This window comes from Engystomops pustulosus, chromosome 6 (genome assembly GCF_040894005.1).
Source record: "Engystomops pustulosus chromosome 6, aEngPut4.maternal, whole genome shotgun sequence".
In the NCBI taxonomy this organism is placed as follows: Eukaryota; Metazoa; Chordata; class Amphibia; order Anura; family Leptodactylidae; genus Engystomops; species Engystomops pustulosus.
Genome location: NC_092416.1, coordinates 170,553,049 through 170,572,840, shown reverse-complemented (window position 1 = coordinate 170,572,840; position 19,792 = coordinate 170,553,049). Strand labels below are relative to the sequence as shown.

Here is a 19,792-nt window from a genome sequence, read left to right as displayed (position 1 = left end):
CGGACCACTGGTGCTGAAACGGAGGAGCCAATTTTTTTATTGTATCACAGAGCTTTACTTGACCAAAGTTATGTAGACATGGACAACACCTAGTAAACAACCTAAGCTTGTAGCTATATATTTCTATTAATGTAATGATATATGTTAATAGGTTGGCCTCTAATGAAGCCATTATTCATGTCTCAATGTTGCGTTGTGTGCCGTTTTACCAGCTGTACTATATACTTTAGATGTATTTGGTGCACTCACCTAGTGTAAAGAATGACTATAGGATCCAGGTCACTAGGGCAGAGTCATTTATTTGAGGCATCCGGTAGCAGCAATCTCACTGACTTACCAGCAGGTGCTAAGTGCTCATTACTTCCTAATATAACATTTCTGTAGGTTATTTATTCGCACAAGTCTATGAATACCTTTGCACTGATTTTTTTTTTTTATTGGTCATATTCATTCTAAATTTGGCAACTTCCTCAATAGTATTTATAAATAATTTTCAGTGTTGTTGCTGTAGAGATGTGCAACTCCTTTATGTAGCTGGCTATGCTGTTGCTTCTGAAATAGATTGGACAGCACTCTTCTGTCTGTGTTGTTCTGGTCCTGTATATCTCTAAGTTTGAGGTAATGGGGCAGATTTACTTACCCGGTCCTGTCGCGATCCCCGAGGTACGTTCTCTGACAAGGATGAAGTTCTGCGCGATTGTTCAAGATCGTGCGTCCATTTTCCTGCATCTGTCGCTTCCCCGCTCAGGTCCGCCGGAGTTCACCTTCTTCTTCCCGGTGTATGTGAGTGCATTGTCTTGCGACAAAATTTGAATTGTAAATCCCGCGCTTAGTCTGAATCAGTCGGGTTGTCTGTTGGCCACACCCCCCGATTTGTGTCGCATGCAAGTCGACGCGATTGCGCCAAAACCCGATCGCGTGCGCCAAAAAAACCCACTTAAATGCGGCGCAAAGCGGAAATAGTCGGGAAACCTGACAAAAATGCGTCATGCGGACCCTTAGTAAATGTGCCCCAATATCAGAAACGAGGGGTGTATTAGAGCATCAAATTTTTCCAGGATGAAGAAGATTGTACATTTCGGTGGAAATAGAGTGGACCGGTGTGGCCACAGGGCAGTTTTTAGGGCAAGAAGGGTGGGTGGGTGTCTAGTGGTGGGTGGTGGTGGTGAAGAGCTGTTCTTCTGGATCTTCAAGCTTTATAAACAGGTGGAACCAACCAATTGGAGGAGCTCATTGCTATCAGGGCCTAATCCGATGTTGATGTTTTTGGCCTATTTTTTTCTAATTCCCAGTGCTAAAAACTCAACTTTTGCTAGAAGACCATCTACCAACCTTCTACTAAGTGTGAACTTGACCTACAGCATGTGTTGTCACCAGTTTACTCGAGTGTATGTGAGCAAGCCCCACGTCATTACTCCGGTCTTACGTAACCGGCTTTGCCGTGTATGAGCAGCAGATGTTGTGCCTGCAGCACGTCTGATGTACTGTATACTGACCCCGGCAACTCTGGCCTTATTTATCCCCCCCGCAGTGCTGACCTCCAGCCTCACATCTATACAACAGCACTCTCTGTCCCCGTCCTTACACTGCACTGCCAACTTTACACTTGAGTAGCACGCTCTGACCATAGTCTGCGTCTTAAGCAAGTCTTTGGCAGAAACTTTTGCTTCCCCAAAGACAAGTAATGATTCTACAATTTACAAGATGTTTCCGTAAAAAAAAAAAACTAAATAATTCAATGAACAACACAGTACAGGCCTCAGTGTCCGTGCAGGGCAGGCCAATCCCTGTTCACAAAGCACCGCGAGTCTGAAGGTTATACCTCTGTGTTATCGAAAGACGCGTGCTGTGATTGGCTGAAGGACGTAGGAGGGAATTCAAAGAGAGTGTTAATTGGCTGCCCGTATGTCATGATAATAGCTTAGTTTTACCCACAGAAGAAATGCTCTGCGTCATAGTGATGCCTTATTTCTATCCTACAAATGAAATCTTAAGATTTTTGGAGAATCTGCCATCCAGGTTAAACCAAGTTCCCACAGAAGTCTTCTCACTTGTTTCCCAGTTTTTATTATAAAAATATTTATTTCAAATTTTCTTATTAATTCAGTTTTAAAAACTAGCTGAAACCTTGCCTGAAGACTTAGTAGGGGGGTGTTTTCTCTTCAGCATCTCAGTCAGCTCCCTCATTCCCCCCTCTGTTAGGATTTTTCTATTCAGCAGTCACTGGGTGACTCAGTCACCATCTCCCTCAGCTCACTCATTCTCCTATCCCTCAGGACTTTCTCTTCACCAGTCACTGTCTGACTCAGCTCCCTCATTCCCCCCTCTGTTAGGATTTTTCTATTCAGCAGTCACTGGGTGACTCAGTCACCATCTCCCTCAGCTCACTCATTCTCCCATCCCTCAGGACTTTCTCTTCACCAGTCACTGTCTGACTCAGCTCCCTCATTCCCCCTCCGTTAGGACTTTCTCTTCAGCAGTCACTGTGTGTCTCAGCCAATGTCTCCCTCAGCTCACTCATTTTCCCCTCCCTCAGGACTTTCTCTTCAGCAGTCACTGTGTGTCTCAGCTAATGTCTCCCTCAGCTCACTCATTTTCCCCTCCCTTAGGACTTTCTCTTCAGCAGTCACTGTGTGTCTCAGCTAATGTCTCCCTCAGCTCACTCATTTTCCCCTCCCTTAGGACTTTCTCTTCACTAGTAACTGTCTGACTCAGCTCCCTCATTCCCCCCTCCCTCAGGACTTTCTCTTTAGCAGTCACTGTGTGACTCCGCCAATGTTTCCCTCAGCTCACTCATTTTCCCCTTCCTTAGGACTTTCTCTTCACCAGTAACTGTCTGACTCAGCTCCCTCATTCCCCCTCCCTCAGGACTTTCTCTTTAGCAGTCACTGTGTGACTCCGCCAATGTTTCCCTCAGCTCCCTCATTCCCCTCTCCCTTAGGACTTTCTCTTCAGCAGTCACTGTGTGACTCAGCCAATGTCTCCTTAAGCTCCCTCATTTTCCCCTCCCTTAGGACTTTCTCTTCACCAGTAACTGTCTGACTCAGCTCCCTCATTCCCCCTCCCTCAGGACTTTCTCTTCAGCAGTCAATGTGTGACTCAGCCAATGTTTCCCTCAGCTCCCTCATTCCCCTCTCCCTTAGGACTTTCTCCTCAGCAGTCACTGTTTGTCTCAGCCAATGTCTCCTTCAGCTCCATCATTTTCCCCTCCCTTAGGACTTTCTCTTCACCAGTAACTGTCTGACTCAGCTCCCTCATTCCCCCTCCCTCAGGACTTTCTCTTCAGCAGTCACTGTGTGACTCCGCCACCATCTTCTCCAGCTCACTGGAGAATGAAGGAGCCGAGGGAGACATTGGACACACATATTGTGTTTAATTTAATTATTTTTTTTTTATTTTTTGCAGTCAGATGATGTTTAAAGGAAATCTTACTCATAGAACCGTGACTGTAGCAATCGTCTTATATTTGTTATCCCTGACCTCCTTCCTTCTAAAATCAACTTTTAAAATTGTGCTAATGAGCCAGAAGGGCTCTGGGGCATTGCCAGAGCCCCTAAGTGCTGGAGATTCACTGACTGTTACAATGAGCAGAACATGTCTCACCCTCTCCCTGCTCTCTCCCTTCTCCCTCTGCCAGTGTAATCTAGCAGCAGCAGGAAGACCTGCTCTGCTCACTATAACATCCTGTGGGTGTTACCAGAACATCTCCGTGCTACAGCTTCACAGGCTGTCACACTGCCTTACCTTCTCTCTTGCTCCCACTGCACTTCCCCCTCCCTCTGCCTGATGTCATTTCATGCAGTGGGGGGAAGACGTGCTTCTACACAGTGTAACAACCTGTGAAGCTACAGCACTTCTGGCTCATTGGCATAATTATAAAAGTCTATTTTAGATGGAAGGAGGCCATACATAACAATATAAAAAAATTACCACACTCACTGTGCCTGGATCTATGCTGGTTTATCATGCTTGATGTTTTGTTATGTTTTTATTCACTTTAGTTGAGTTCTATAATCCGCAGCTTGCTAAAAAAAACTTCAAAAACTGCACAAAAATTGCCTGAAATTTCTCTCCCCAAAAATCTAAATGCTTGTAGAAAAAAATAGGTCAAAGAAGTGTTTGGGAGGAAACCCTTTAGGTACTGAAATTATTTTATAATTTTTTATTAAAATATAATACGTTTCTTCCTATCAATGAATTTTAAATTGTAAATAATTACATTTTCTTTGCTCAACATTTTGTATTGTATCGATATTATCCTATTATACAACATATTCGCTTTTAGATCATCTGAAGATATTGTTTAAAATTTGGAGAATTTTTTTGTTATACCTTTTTTTTTTTTTTAATCTGTTGAGGGGAAACCTTAGTAGAAATCTAAAAAGGTGTCAAGTACCATCGCGGCTCCAGTGTGATTCACATACGACGCATGTGTGTGTCTACAAGTCCAGATAAATCCAGGATTGACCCTGTTTGGGCTTTATATAAATTGGTTCCTTTTTGGCTCCACACATTTGATTACTGTGCCAGGGTTTAGCTCAATGACAACATGTGATTCATTAGTTAAAAAAAAAAAAATGCTGAAAAAGGGATGTACTGCCCAAAATGGACTAAAATTTAGCTAGTGCCATGATGATGACGGTGTAAAAATTTTTTTAAAAAAAATTAATTAACTTAATGTGTTACTGTTGCAGCAGTTAATAGTATAATATTATAATACAATACTAATATGATAATATATAATAATATGAAAATTATTCTTTATTTTTCTTTATTTTTATAATAATAATATGATAATTATTCTTTATTTTTTATTTTATTTATTTTTTTAATCCAAATTTTTAATAACCAATCAGTTATGTGTTTCTTTATAGCGTCTGGGAAATCATCGGGCAGCAGGGCGGTGGTCTTTCTGTCCTGAGAACCTTCCGTCTCATGCGGGTCCTGAAGTTAGTGCGCTTCATGCCCGCGCTGCAGCGCCAGCTAGTGGTGTTAATGAAGACCATGGACAACGTGGCCACGTTCTGCATGCTGCTGATGCTTTTTATCTTCATATTCAGGTAGGTCTTATATGGTTTTGCTAAAGAGAGAGTAGGATTAAGAGGGTTGTATTAGAACCAGGAACCAACCATGAAATTTACCAATGGCCCCTTTACCAGGGGCGTAACTTGAGTGTGGTCGCACCAGGGCCCAAGAGGTTTAGGGGGCCCTTATGGTGTCACTTTCCCATATGAGAAGACTATTACTATAAACCATACATTATAGTCGGGGGCCTGGCACAGACTGCACTGGGGCCCATCAGCCTCTTATATATTTAAGGGATTTTCCAAGTATTATAACAATGGGGTAGCCGGTAGCTCATACACCTCTCCAGTGTCACCCCCAACTGTTCCCATGCTAGTCCTCCAGTGCCATGGAGATTGAATTTCTGTTCAATATCTGTGCTGAAATTTAGTCAACCACCATTGCCACTTCCAAAAAAATTAAAGGAGGTGCAGTGATTGCAGGGAATAGGTGGACCACCAACCTTCACTGGAGGTTTGATCTTTGATGCCACAAAAATCTATGATTGCCCCTTCCTGGAGTACCGTAGATGGCCTTCTAAGGACATGCACACAGTTTACGACAAGGCTTGTGCCTCTTCATAAATTAGGTGGACATTATGCCATTGCTGGAGTCATTAAAACCGTGGTTTTCAAATTTCATGGTCTTGATAGTTGCCCCCTCTAGTGGTCTCCACCACGTTCTAGCTCTCGAAAGAGGAACATGTCCTACACGTCCTGCCATCAGTAGTGGTATCAGATGACAGGTCTTGGGACACATGGGATGCAGGACGTAGAGAAGATTCTTTGGTGTAAGTTGGGTAAGATATCTAACTTACCTTATGTTATAGCCATTGGGAAGTCATCTCGTTGGATTGCCTGATTATGGATTAAAAGGTGGACAAGACATCAGTTGCTCAGGTCTTATCGTGGGAGGTTTCACCAGTAGGGACTCCGTTTTTTAAAAGAATAAAGTCTATGGTCAAATATTGTATCTTTTTCCATATATTCTTTTTAACTAATAATTCACCTAAATCTTGACCCAACTGTAATGTATGGTAGCCTAATAGTTTTAATTTTTATATATGTTCCAGCATCCTAGGAATGCATCTTTTTGGCTGCAAATTTGCATCAGAAAAGGATGGAGACACACTTCCAGATAGGAAGAACTTTGACTCTCTGCTTTGGGCTACAGTCACGGTATTCCAGGTATTGCAATGTATACAAATAGTATACACAAATGTCATATAAATGTATTATTCTCATCAACATTGCTCTACCAATGCCTTATTCTCCTGACTTCGCTCTACCAATGCCTTATTCTCTTTGACACCACTGTATCAATGCCTTATTCTCCTTAAAACCACAGTATCACTGCATTATTCTTCTCGACGCCGCTCTATCATTGCATTATTCTCTTCAACATCGCTCTATCACTGCATTATTTTACCCGACACCGCTCTATGACTGCATTATTCTCCCCAACATTACTATATAACTGCATTATTCTCCTTGATATTGCTCTATCACTGCATTATTGTCCTCAACATCGCTCTATCACTGCATTATTTTACCCGACACCGCTCTATGACTGCATTATTCTCCCCAACATTACTATATAACTGCATTATTCTCCTTGATATTGCTCTATGACTGTATTATTCTCCTCAACATCGCTCTATCACTGCATTATTGTCCTCAACATCGCTCTATCACTGTATTATTCTCCTCAACATCGCTCTATCAATACATTACTCTCTTCCACATCACTCTAACAATGTGATTGGTCAATTTAGATTTTAACACAGGAAGACTGGAACAAAGTCTTGTACAATGGAATGGCCTCTACGTCTTCATGGGCAGCGCTTTACTTTATCGCACTGATGACTTTTGGAAATTACGTCCTCTTCAACCTGTTGGTGGCTATTCTTGTGGAAGGGTTTCAGACAGAGGTAAGGTTTGTGTCACGGGCAAATTTTAAACAGGTCTTAAAGTTATAAAGTCAAGCAGGACATAAATATGGAAATTCTTGGTCGTGTGGATCAGTATGTGTAACACCAACAAGCTGGTTGTCTGTATGGCCAAGAATTTTGTTACCTGCTTTTCTATGCGACTTAACACTACTCTCATTAATGGATTCCTCATCCTCTGATGATTATTTTAAATGAAATGCGCAGGGTCTCCCTTTCAGGGTGGAAACCTCACTATCTATCAGGGTTAGGCAAGTGAGACATAGAACTCGTTTTACCTATGTAGTTGTTAAATGGGTCTTCCGGGCTGGGCTGACTCATTCTCAAAATACTGTAGGATATCTGTATCCGATAGATGAGGGTCCAACACCCAGACACCTTACCATTCAGCTGTACGGGGCATTGCCAATGTTGAACGCTGGTGGGCAATCACTTCAACAGGAACCGCTATGGGAAGCGAGGTGTGGAAACCTTGGAAGTTCTGTTGAATGCTGAAGATCCAGCCAGAAAGGAAGGGAGGTGCCGGATTATAAAGGCTGGGATTTAAAGGCTGGCCCTTTAAGTCCTGAGAAGTCGGCGCACACGCCCTAGCAGCGGGTGCGCGCGGCCTGGAAGGAAGGAGGCATGCGGCCTATACACTGGGACCCTAAGGACAGCCAGAAGCCAGGAGAGGTAAGTCCGGGCAGGGGGTCAGGGACAGGCACACAGCGGAGCATGGGTGTACCCATGACACCATACAATGGATATAGAAGAGTCCATCATCATCTTAAGAGCAACATCTGACTGTCTATTAGACAGAGGGTGGACCGATTCATTGAATCAGAGAAAAGAAGGAGAGAACCAAAGTGTTACAAAGACTGTATAAAAGACTGTTATGTGGTGCTCACCTTGTGGCTACCTTGTAGCCTAGCATGTAGTATATTGATGTGATGCGCTGCCTGTGGGTCCATGAGGATTAGGCTTCCGATGTTCTATCCCGCGGCTGAAACAGTTGAGTGGCAAGGCTGAAGAATCCACATCAACGGCGCGTCATCACTTAGAAGGCTCTTTATTGTTATTATTGGTAAAAGGAACTACGCGTTTCGGCGCTGTACTAGCGCCTTCCTTTTGAACCTGACGAAGGCGCTAGTACAGCGCCGAAACGCGTAGTTCCTTTTACCAATAATAACAATAAAGAGCCTTCCAAGTGATGACGCGCCGTTGATGTGGATTCTTCAGCCTTGCCACTCACCTGACTGTCTATTAGACAGCACCCAATGGACCGAATGAAGGAATTCTATAGCTCACAATTCTCGGTGATTTGTTAAGGTGATTACAGGGGGGTGCTCTGATTTTTAATGTGTGCTGAATCATAAAAGTTTCAGATTTTCCTAAATCCCCAAATGTTGGGAAATCTTTAACAAAGTTCATCATCTGAGTCCCATAAAGCAAGGTGAAAGTTTCTCCTTTTCACTGTAGATTTGCTTTGCTTACTAAATCCGTTATCCGTTTTTGGGGGGGGGGGGTCGTTTTTTTCCCGATCCGAGCAGGATAGGTACACTTTTTTTTCCTAACCCCTTTTTAGGTCCACAGTGGAAGTGTTGGAGGTGCAATAATGACTCCATCGGATTCCCATTAAGGGACCCCATGGGGTATTTCGAACAAAAAACTGAATAACCTCTTTAAAACCTTGGCACAAAGCTAAAACCACTTCTAACATTCAACGACAACCATTCCGTATATAAAGTGATCTAATAGGTTAATAATTCCAAAAATTCTGAGTTATTGCATAGTTGGCTATTTCTAATGTGCCTAATCTTGTGCCTAGTTTATAAAGGACATATTTTCCTGCCTTATTAAGGAGGACCACACACGATCCGTAGAGTCGAGCGTCTCACGGTGTACTTTATAAATGCCACGCGCCGGTTATTCGGCTAATCCGGTTCATTTCACATTCACATCATTTATATTCAGTTTCCACCAAGTGGGAAATGATTTTGTGCTGAGTGTATGGAAGCGTCAGCCGCGGCTCTCCCGCCATAGACACTGACTGTTTATCATAACAACAAGAGCCATTACTTACCCAATTCATCACCCGCTCCCGTCGCACGCTTATTTCTAGCGGATACTTTTACGTTCCTACAAAAGACTTCATGTTTTATAAATTAGGGCGATTTGGGTGTCGCTTTTATTGTAATTGTTTACATTGGCGGAGAGGTTCGGCTCATTATTTATAGGGCTGGTGGGGAAATCTCTTGCACTTTACATCCGCTGGTATTTACTACTGTGTACGATACCGAAACAGTGGCGTTTGTTTTCACAATGTCGTGTTATTTTTATGAAAATATTCATGTTTAGCATTAAAGGAAAGGATTGTAAGCCCAGCACACTGACATTCTGGTGTGTGCCCCCTCTTGTCTTTAAGCTTCCTTAATAAAAAAAAAAAAACTTTAAATTATGCAAATGAGTCTAAGGGGCTCCAGACTTAATTAACATATATGGAGTCTGGAGCCCCTCAGTTACATTTGCTTAATTATAAAAGCCTTGTTTTGTACAGACCAGGACATAAGAAGCTAAAAGAACAGCAGATCCTGCCAGAGGGGGGCGCACACCAGTATGTCAGTATGCTGGGTTTACAATCCTTCATCCTGGTGGAAGTCCGTCTTCAATAATAAGTACTGCAGCAAGATACTCAAGCAACTCCAGTGGTTGTTCGGCTGGGGGTAGGTGGGTCGGCAGCTGCAAAAACAACCAAAAATGATTTCAGTTTTTCAAAACAGCTCGTGGATGGAATAAAACCCCATTCACATGTGCTGAGACTGAACCAGCAATTTCTCGTTTCTCAATTTCATCATTTGTCTGACCGGCCTTAGGCCTCATGCACACAAACATGTTTTGAGGTCCATGCACATGGTATGAGCCACTTGCCATGATAGATATGGACCTTTTCCTGCCCGTTTTCGCGTTCGGTGCAGTCTTTATTGTCATCAGCGGTGAGAGTGGTTCTCACACGTCAATGGTAGAAGAGCCACATACAAGGGACCTCATAGCCATGGCTAGTTGCTGGGGGCGTCTGTTCATCCACCAATCCGATCCAACAATGTGTCCGGGTCAGGCGGCCATACCCCAGCGCCGAACCTGACCGCCGGATCTGCTCATCTCTACTGAGAAGATATCATATTCTTTAACCTGCTCTGTTGCTTTCATGTTACTGTATATAGGATTACATATACAAATGAATAAAAATGTCCATGATTCATCCCCTGCCTTCCATACATTTCCAGCTGCCTGTATGTCCCTCTATTACAAGGTGTAAAGTAGTCCTATAATTACTCAATGTCACCGGAAACATAGGCACATGAGCCCGCATTACAAAAGTGATAAATCACACGGCTTCTAAAAGATTTGCAAGCAAATTTCTTAGGGAAACTGTCAGCTCCTGGGTCAACTCTGAAATGATGCGCCTTGCAACATAAGAAAAGTGAAGGTTTCTTTACACCCCAGATTTTTACAATAATGAACTCTTATAGGAAATCTACCATCAAAATCCATGATGATAAACCAGGGACATTACTCATAGATCCAGGCACCGGGACTGTGGTAATTTTCTTATATTTGTTATTCATGGCCTCCTTCCTTCTAAAATCAACTTTTAAAATTATGCTAATGAGCCCGAATGGCTCCTGGGGGGGAGGTGTTACTAGAGCTCCTCCGTGCTGTAGCTTCAAAACTTGTTAAATGGAACTTGTCATAACGATTTGGATACTAGACCACCCACCGGTCCTTATGGAGCAGTGGTTTAGTGTCTCAAATCGTCCTGTGGGATTTTTAAGCAATTGGGGGGGGGGGACGACGACAAACTTTATACATACCTCGTCCCCCGTTCCCTTCCCTGAAGTAGTCATATTACACCCTGGCTTCACTGCACAGTACTACAGTCTATGAAGCCAGAGTAGGGAGTAGGGAGGCACCCAGGTAACATCCCCCATAGTACTTTTGGCTCATTAGCATAATTTAAAAAGTTGATTTTAAAAGAAAAGATAATTAATATAATAAGATTATCACCCCTAGTTTATCATGCTTGAATTGGTAGATTTCCTTTAAGATGGAGGACACTTCACCTACAACACTAATGGGGCAGATGTATCTCATGCACATTTTTTGGTTGGTATTTTAGTGACTTTTTGGGCGCATTGGGGCATTTTCTTGTGACTTTTTAGAGCAGTTTGCCGGAGGTCGCTGTGTAGCAGTTTCCTGGTTTGCGCCTAATTTCTCTTTGTATTTCTCCTTAATTCTAGATGTTTGTGCCTGATTTAACACTGAGTTGCACCTCAAACAGCTCACATAATTTTGCACAAACACACCAGTCCTGACCATGCACATGAGTTGTGCAGAAACTTGCACTTTTTAAAAAAATATTTTACCCCTAAAAAGGCTGCAAAAAACAGCATTTAACAAAGAGCTGAGACTATAAGGACAAATAGGGCGCAAAAAAAGGCAAGAAAAGTGTGCAAATTACAGTGAAACAAAAGGAAAATGTGATAAATCATCCCCTATATGTTCCCTTTAAACCTCGTAAAGCCCCTTTAATGTAATTTTCTCTCTAATTGATTCGGCTTATATAACAACTATATTATTTTTTAAGCAAATACTGGATAAATTTTACGTTTTCTTGCAGGAAGTAGCGAAGAGGGAAGACATGAGTGCGCACTTAAGCTGCATACACCTGCCTATAGACTCGCTTGTGGTGAGCACACGCATGCTTCCAACCCATATGTTGTTTCCCCTTTAAATTCTGACAATTTCTCTTAAAATTGTATTTATAACTGTGGTCTAAGAGATACTAGCTAATAGTGCCGTATGCAGCATGCATGTGCACAGGGGTCAAGTTGTAGGTTTAAAAACGAGTAAAAAACGTGAATTAACAGTTCCCCTGCCTGTTACCTTTCAGGGTGGCGGCTCGTTGTCTGGCTCTGAAAGTGCTCCAGATGAATGTGCGATGCGTAAAAGCCTTTCCAATGTGTCTTGTGAGTAAGAATTATTAGCTATACCATACACATCACTACAGTATAAATTTGGTTTAATAACCCATATTCATATTTTTTTTTTGTTATACATGGATGGACCAAGTCCACCAACATCAATAAGTACTTATAGGGCTACTCATAGCGATGATTTCTTCTTTAAAGGAGACTTTTCACCACTTTCAATTACTCCATCTCTTTAGTAGGTTACTCTTTGCTGATTCTGATGCTGTTGAAATTTTTTCGGTAGCCCCCACAGTTTCTAAGCAATCATGTATGTTTTAGGTTCACTACTGACAAGTGGGCCGGTGTGGAAGGCTATTTGCTGGAGTCTGGGACCACCCATTTGACTGTAGAGAGCCTAATTAACATATTTGGTGCCGAAACTAATGACACAAATTCCTCGGAAACAGTTGGGGTTAGGCTCCATGCACATGTCTGCAAATGGCGGCCATGAGCTAGCCGCAAAAAACGGCAGCCATAGAGGTGCATTGTGACCAGGAACTTAGGAGGCTGCACCGTCACCGATAGGGCAGGTCCTATTCCTGCCCAGATTTCCGATACAGCCAGGCTCACCCCCTCCTTCTCCAGCACACGTCTGCTCATGTGGACTTGTGCATGGAGCCTTAGAGAAGAAACTTAAAAAAGCACCAGAATCAGTGGAGTGGCACCCATTGAATAATACAAAGAGGTAGAGTTAGTTGAGAAGGTGAAAGGACATCTCCGTTCATAGCCCCCAATCCCATCCAAGTCCGATCTTCTACCAGGTCAGGGCCCCTACAACCTGCACGTAAGATGTAGGAATTACAACACACTTGGGTGTGAACAGTGAACTTAAACAACACCTAGCAAAACTGGAAGTATCTACATTAACATTTAAAGAGAACTCCAAGGGGGAAGTTTACTTTTTGTTTAAATATGGAAGTCTTCTTCTCTTTTTGGTCCCAGCATGCTACAGATATTGAAACAAGTTTTCAAGTGGCTCAGAACTTAGCTCTGTAGATAAACTTTTCTTGCATGAGGAGGTCTCTAGAACAGTTGTAGAATAATCCAAGTCAATCACCACTTAACTCTTTTTTAGTTACTCCATTACATGGATTACCGGAAGTAAAGGCCAATTTACAACCACCTCTCATCATTCATACAGCTGCCACCCCCATGCCTGTGCCAAAAAATGCTCTGTTTGGAGAACTATCTCTGGGCTGTGAATCTAGGAGACAAAGCAGCGTTTCCGAGGGTCCCCACGGTTGTGAAATCAAGTCTATGGTATGAAATGTCTAACTTTTTATGTCTACAACAAAGTACAGGTCTACCAACCAAACTGGCTATAGCATAGAGACCTAGGATGTCGTCAGTTCGGTACGGTAGAGCCGTGTTGGGCTGGAACACTTGGCCATAATATTGGGTCAACTCTGTCTACAACAAAGTGCAGGTCTACCAACCAAACTGGCTATTTCATAGAGACCTAGGATGTCGTCAGTTCGGTACGGTAGAGTCGTGTTGGTCTGGAACACTTGGCCATAATATTGGGTCAACTCTGTCTACAACAAAGTGCAGGTCTACCAACCAAACTGGCTATATCATAGAGACCTAAGATGTCGTCAGTTCGGTACGGTAGAACCGTGGCTGGGTTGGAACACTTGGCCATAATTTGGTATAAACTTTGTCTACAACAAAGTACAGGTCTACCAACCACACTGACTATATCATAGAGACCTAAGATGTCGTCAGTTCGGTTTGGTAGAGCAATGTTGGTCTGGAACACTTGGCCATAATATTGGGTCAACTCTGTCTACAACAAAGTGCAGGTCTACCAAGCAAACTGACTATATCATAGAGACCTAGGATGTCGTCAGTTCAGTTGACGCGTAGACCCGTGGTTGGGTTGAAACACCTGACCACAATATGGGTTCAAAGGGAACACTAAACTTCTCTTCAAATGTTTGTTCTTTCAGCCCAGTGCAAGGAATTCCACGCATAGTTCCTGGGGTGCAGTGTGTAGTTGGAATAGCCGAAGGTCTAGTTGGAACAGCATCGGACGGTCCTCCAGCATCAAGCGACAAGTGGAGAGCGGTGAACATAAATCCCTGCTCTCTGCCGATGGCAAAGAAAGTTCAGAAGGCGAAACATCTGACGAGGAGGTGTCCATCCGGAAAGGATCTTCTTGCAATGTCATGGAACTTGTAGGAAAAAGAGAAGCACTTGACACGTTGCACGTTCCTTACGCCTATGCATTACAGAATAAACCCAGCCTTCCCGTAGATTATCAGGGCTGCAATGGGAAGACTGTGCTGCCTAATGTGACATCTCAACCTCATCTCGAGGAGCCCAAGCTGGATTATAGCAATAATATTGATGACGATGTGAACATGGTAGGCATCTCTTTATCCAGTGCTAAGCTTCATTCAGCTCTGCACAGAGGTTTTAAAGGGAATCTACCATCATAATCAAGCACAATAAACCAGGGACATTACTCATAGATCCGGGCACCGTGACTGTGATAATCTTATATGTGTTATCAATGGCCTCCTTCCTTCTAAAATCGTTAACTGAGCCCCTCGGTGTTGTAGCTTCACAGGCTGTGAAGAAGTGCAGGAGAACTTCCCCCCTCCAACTGTGTTCAAAAACTACCTGCTGCGGTGAGATTACAGCAGGCAGAGGGAGGAGGAAGTGCAGAGGGAGCAGGGGTCAGACAGTGTAACAGCTTGTAAATTTACAACACGCACCCTCTTCCGAGCCCTTCTGACTAATTAGCATAATTTATAAAGTAGATTTTAGAAGGAAAGAGGCCATAGATAACAAATATAAGAAGATTACCACAGTCCTGGTGTCTGGCTCTTGGATTTTGATGGTAGATTTCCTTCCCTTGCTGAATATCTGTAAAGAATGAGAGTACTCTGCTATGCATGATCCGAAAGATACCCACTGGAAGATTCACTACTGAACATTGCTCTTGGCTGTGTGCTGGTCCCCATGTATGTCTTTGGGTTCATACACACCACAATAATTACTATGGCCTATGTATGAACTGACTGATTGAGCCGCAAATTATGGAGCAGGTCCTATTCCTGTCTTTGTTTGTGGCTCAGGCAGTTGAAGAAAGGAGACCATGGATAACTAATATAAGAAGATTACCACAGTCCCGGTGCCTGGATCTATGAGTAATGTCCCTGGTTTATCAGGATGGATTTTGATGGTAGATTTCCCTTAAAGGGAACCTGTGATCAGGTTTTCGCTATTAAATCTAATAACAGGTTCCCACACCAATATTCTAGCTGGTGTCCATAAAGTTTTTAGCTAGAAAATCAATAGTTCCTAAATCAACTGGCATAGATCCTATATTAAAGGGAACCTGTCATCAGGAGCACTTTTTCAGGCTCCCCCATGTCCCCATAGAGAATAGTTTGCCTAAGTGTTTTTATAATAAAACTGGCTTTTTTAGGTTAAAACAACTTAGATGAAAGTTTACCTTTCTCTCTGCAGAGCAGTGTCTCGTGTCCCATGGGAGGGGCCAGTGAGGAGCAATGCCACCTCCACCCTCAGGAAACAGATCTATCATGTGTCTATTTCAAATTTTGGCACACTGTCAAATGTCTCGGGAAGTCACATGGGACGTGTTTTATTTGACTCCATTGTGGCATCTCCCTCATTCCCCCCTCCCTTCAGCCCACGTCATACACTTCACATCTGCATACGTCAGATGTATATGTGACAGGAGCAGCTTGCAAACCCTTTCTGCTGCTCACTGCGCATGACTTATGCAGGGAATTGAAAAACTTGAAGTGGATGACATCAGCTAATGGGAGGGAGGAATGAGGGAGCTTCTGGAGAGGTGCACACAGTTACTCGGACGAATTACACACACCCCTTGTAATATGATGAGACTGCTGAGTGCCAGCTAATTTTGCAAAGTTGGTTAAATAGGTATAGGAAGTGTCATGAGTGCTCCAGCGACCCACCTCTCGGGTCACAGGCACACCTGTTCCCCTCTCCGCTGCTCAGGTCCCCTGACGGTACACTTACCTCGCTGCGATCCAGCGCTCACTCCGACGAGCATCTCCGCCTCCTAGGGCGAGCGCATGCCGGCTTCCTGAAATTTAACGGGCCAGCATGCCAAAATTATCGCTGCCCAGCCCGTGGTTCTATTTCAATTCCAGCCCCTTCCTGTGCCCCTTGCCAGATCTTCGTGCCTTGTGCCTAGAGATAGCTTTGTTCCCATGCCCTGCACTATTATTGTGATTTCCCGTTGTGACCCTAGTTCCGTTCCTGACTACACTCCTCCGCTGCCTGCCTCGACCTCTTGCTACGTCCCCGACTCTGATCCCATGCTGCCTGTCCTGACCTCCTGCCTGTCCCCGACTACAGTTTTGCTCAACGTCTTTGTACCTTGCCTTGGCTGCCACCACGGCAGAATGACCTGGTGGTACCATGCTGCAACAAGTCCAACCCACTTTTTGCGGCGGGTTCTTGTGAAAACCGGGTGTCACTTAGATTCTGGTCCCAGGTGTTGGCTAAGTCATCAACCGCAGTTTTCCAGTAAGTCCACTACCCCAGAAGCCTGACAGGGACTAGGATTGACTAGGGATTGTTAAGCTGTGTGGCTGTGCGGGAACCTGCCGTTAGGTTCAATAGTGAAAACCTGATGACATGTTCCCTTTAAGGAAATTTCACATGCCAATGATTCATGGGCAACAAACAAAGGACCAGTTTTTCACACTTTTCGCCCACCTGCACATAGCCTAAAACAGAGTTATGAAAAAACCATTGCTCTAGAACTCCATAGAATCCAAATATTTACTATAGGAGACACGTGCGGATAGACCATAGATCTTCTATAGAGAACGTTTGTCTAACCATTTTGTATTGCTATAAAGTTCCTACATTGCCCTTTTTACATATATACTTGTGTATTGGGACATTTTGACTTTTCAGATCAAAAAACATGACAATTATGTTTTATTTTTATAGAGCAAGACTGAAAGGCTGAAAGCTTGGATAACAGCCCATCTCCCGGAATGGTGCAAGGAAAGAGAGACCTGGTCCCTGTACCTGTTCCCGCCTTACTCCAAGTACGTGCCGGTCATTAGAAGTCTTCATCCAGTCCTGTAATGTCTTACTGAAGAATAGTATTCAGCCAGATGACATTGCTGTTAGCTCCACAATATGCCAGGGGTTAGGGGCTGGCACTGATGGTGGTTTTGTTGCCTGCCGAATATTGCCAAACGCCCTTCCCACTTTTCAGTTTACTTTGGGAAATCTACAATGTTTTACTATATGTTCTTGAAAGTATGTTAGCTCCAAACTAAAGCTTTGCTGCAACAAACGGTGGATAATATAATAAATGTAAAGAAATTCTTCATTCCTTTTCTTTTTTTATAGATTTCGTCTAATGTGTCATAAAATCATCACCCATAGGATGTTCGACCACGTGGTGTTAGTCATTATATTTCTGAACTGCATTACTATCGCAATGGAAAGACCTAAAATTGATCCTCATAGTGCTGTAAGTATCTCTATAGCCCCATTTCTATGTGTTGGGTCAACTCAATTATGGGCAACTCCACGGAACTAAGGTGATCCTTAAAGTGAGTCCCAGGGGCGTAACTTGAGGGGGTGCAGAGGTTGCGGTCGCACCAGGGCCCAAGAGGTCTAGGGGGCACTTATGGTGTCACTTTCCCATATTAGAAGACTCTTACTATAAACCATACATTATAGTCGGGGGCCTGGCACAGACTTTGCACGGGGGCCCATCAGCTTCAAGTTACACAACTGGTGAGTCCACCACCTTCCCCAGGCATTGTAATCTTCCAGCAGCATGTTGTAGGGAAATGCACTTTGATTTCAATATATACCTGTATTATTTCTGTCCTTTACGAGAAATTCCCACTTTAATCCATATGCTAATGAGGCAGTGGGTGCACCCAGCACCTGGAGCACTTCTTTTCCTGCCTCTCCATCAGATAAGAAGGATATTTCTCTTGTGAGAAGCACTGAATGATACTGGGTGAAGATGAACATTATTTAAGGGGGACATAGCAGCGTTTCAGATACTGAGGACATAATGGAGTGCACCAACTGCCTCATTAGCATATGGATTAACCTGGGAATATCTTGGAAATAGTATAATGGACAGAAATCACTAGGTATGTTGGAAATCACAGTGGATTTCTCTATAACATGCTGCCATTCTGGTGACGGTGGTGGTAGACTCCTGTTAAAGGGGAAGTTTCACCTCTATTTTCAAAATGTTTGCATTATTATTTTAAAAATTATTTTAAAAATGTTAATTTTTTAAAAATACATTTTACTATTTGCTAAGAGGACTCCCCAATAATTGCTATATTTATCTCTTTCAGGAAAGAATATTTCTGACGTTATCCAACTACATTTTTACTTTGATTTTCCTGGCGGAGATGACGGTAAAGGTGAGAATTCGTCGCTTTTCTTGCATAATGTGTTCTGATGTAAGTCTGTGTTCACATTTTGCTTACTCTTTTTTCCTCGCTTCTCTTTATTTTGTCGGCTCATGTAATTACATGTGAAAGTTTCAGGGCAGACCGATTGGCTCTGTGTCTTTCAGATGTAATTATATCTACATAATGATTACATTAGAATGCCCCAGTAATTTTTGGTGCTCGGACTTCAGATGTGATTACATCTTCAAAGATTTCTGCAGATAGGGGGCAGCGGCTAAAACAAAGATTTTATTCTATAAGACAAACTGTCACCATTTTATCTAAAAAGTAGATCAGCTTTTAAAGGGATTGGCCACTTATAGAAAACTTTAACATTGTAAGTATAAGCCTCTGTAGGGTCACCCATAAAACCTGATAAAGTTTCCCATTCGCTGATGAGAACCATGGGTCACTATGGACAGCAGGACTCAGGACTTCCTGTGACGTCCCATGTCATGCTGGCTTCCAGTGGATGGTGGGGGCCGTGGAGACATTACTACATGCCCACCCCCTTAGTAATAACCACTCCCATATCAGTGGTTAAAAGGGGAGGGACAACCATATGTGGCGTGCTCCGCCTACCATTGATATGGGAGTGGTTATGATGGAGGGGGGCTGGACCTCGGACCGCAAGGACTACAGGCAAATTTCACTAGAGTAAGTACTAAATGGGTGACCCTCTTAGGATCTTATACTTAACCCAATATGCTAATTAGACTCTTCAAGGGTGGAGTCAAGCTGTGTGCTCTAACCTAGGACCACCCACCAGATGACCTACCTAGTATATTGGGTGCTGAAAATACCATCAGTGAAAACTCAGGAAAGCTCTAAAAAAAAAAGTTCCAACCACTACTAAATGGGTGAAGTGGAGTTTGGAAAGGTCCTCATTTATGTAGATTTTTTAATTATGTGTTATATCGTATATTATTTCATTGCTTCCGCATAGGTGGTGGCGCTCAACCTGTGCTTTGGTGGCAAAGCTTATCTGAGAAGTAGCTGGAATCTCCTGGATGGCATGCTGGTTCTGATTTCTGTGATTGACATCCTGGTGTCATTGGTTTCTGATAGCGGCACCAAGATTCTGGGAATGTTACGGGTATTGAGACTTCTTCGGACCCTAAGACCCTTACGGTAAGAAATAGATGTATTAGTGCCACATATAGTATAGTGAGCTGGTCATACAGAGGAGAAGTCACAGTTCCAGTTTTTTATACCCTATGGGTAGTGGAACATAAATGTACTGTACATAGGTCACAAAATTATTTGATGCTACTTAAATTTTTTAAGGGGTGAGATTTTCCCCTTTTAAAATTATTAAAATA

At 43.1% G+C, this 19,792-nt stretch overlaps 1 protein-coding gene across 7 annotated transcripts in view; it reads left to right on the top strand.

Annotated features, from left to right (window-relative positions):
- CACNA1G (calcium voltage-gated channel subunit alpha1 G) overlaps positions 1-19,792 on the top strand; it is a 205,551-nt gene that overhangs the window by 133,871 nt on the left and 51,888 nt on the right. For 6 of the 7 annotated variants that reach the window (XM_072112366.1, XM_072112369.1, XM_072112364.1 and 3 more), the window contains exons 11-21: positions 4,875-5,060; positions 6,137-6,251; positions 6,839-6,994; positions 11,670-11,738; positions 11,943-12,018; positions 13,097-13,281; positions 13,971-14,387; positions 16,984-17,084; positions 17,395-17,518; positions 18,372-18,440; positions 19,417-19,601. In XM_072112366.1, the coding sequence (XP_071968467.1) occupies positions 4,875-5,060; positions 6,137-6,251; positions 6,839-6,994; positions 11,670-11,738; positions 11,943-12,018; positions 13,097-13,281; positions 13,971-14,387; positions 16,984-17,084; positions 17,395-17,518; positions 18,372-18,440; positions 19,417-19,601 (1,683 nt within the window). The remainder of the gene's footprint in view (positions 1-4,874; positions 5,061-6,136; positions 6,252-6,838; positions 6,995-11,669; positions 11,739-11,942; positions 12,019-13,096; positions 13,282-13,970; positions 14,388-16,983; positions 17,085-17,394; positions 17,519-18,371; positions 18,441-19,416; positions 19,602-19,792) is intronic. The other variant, XM_072112368.1, reaches the window with a different exon arrangement.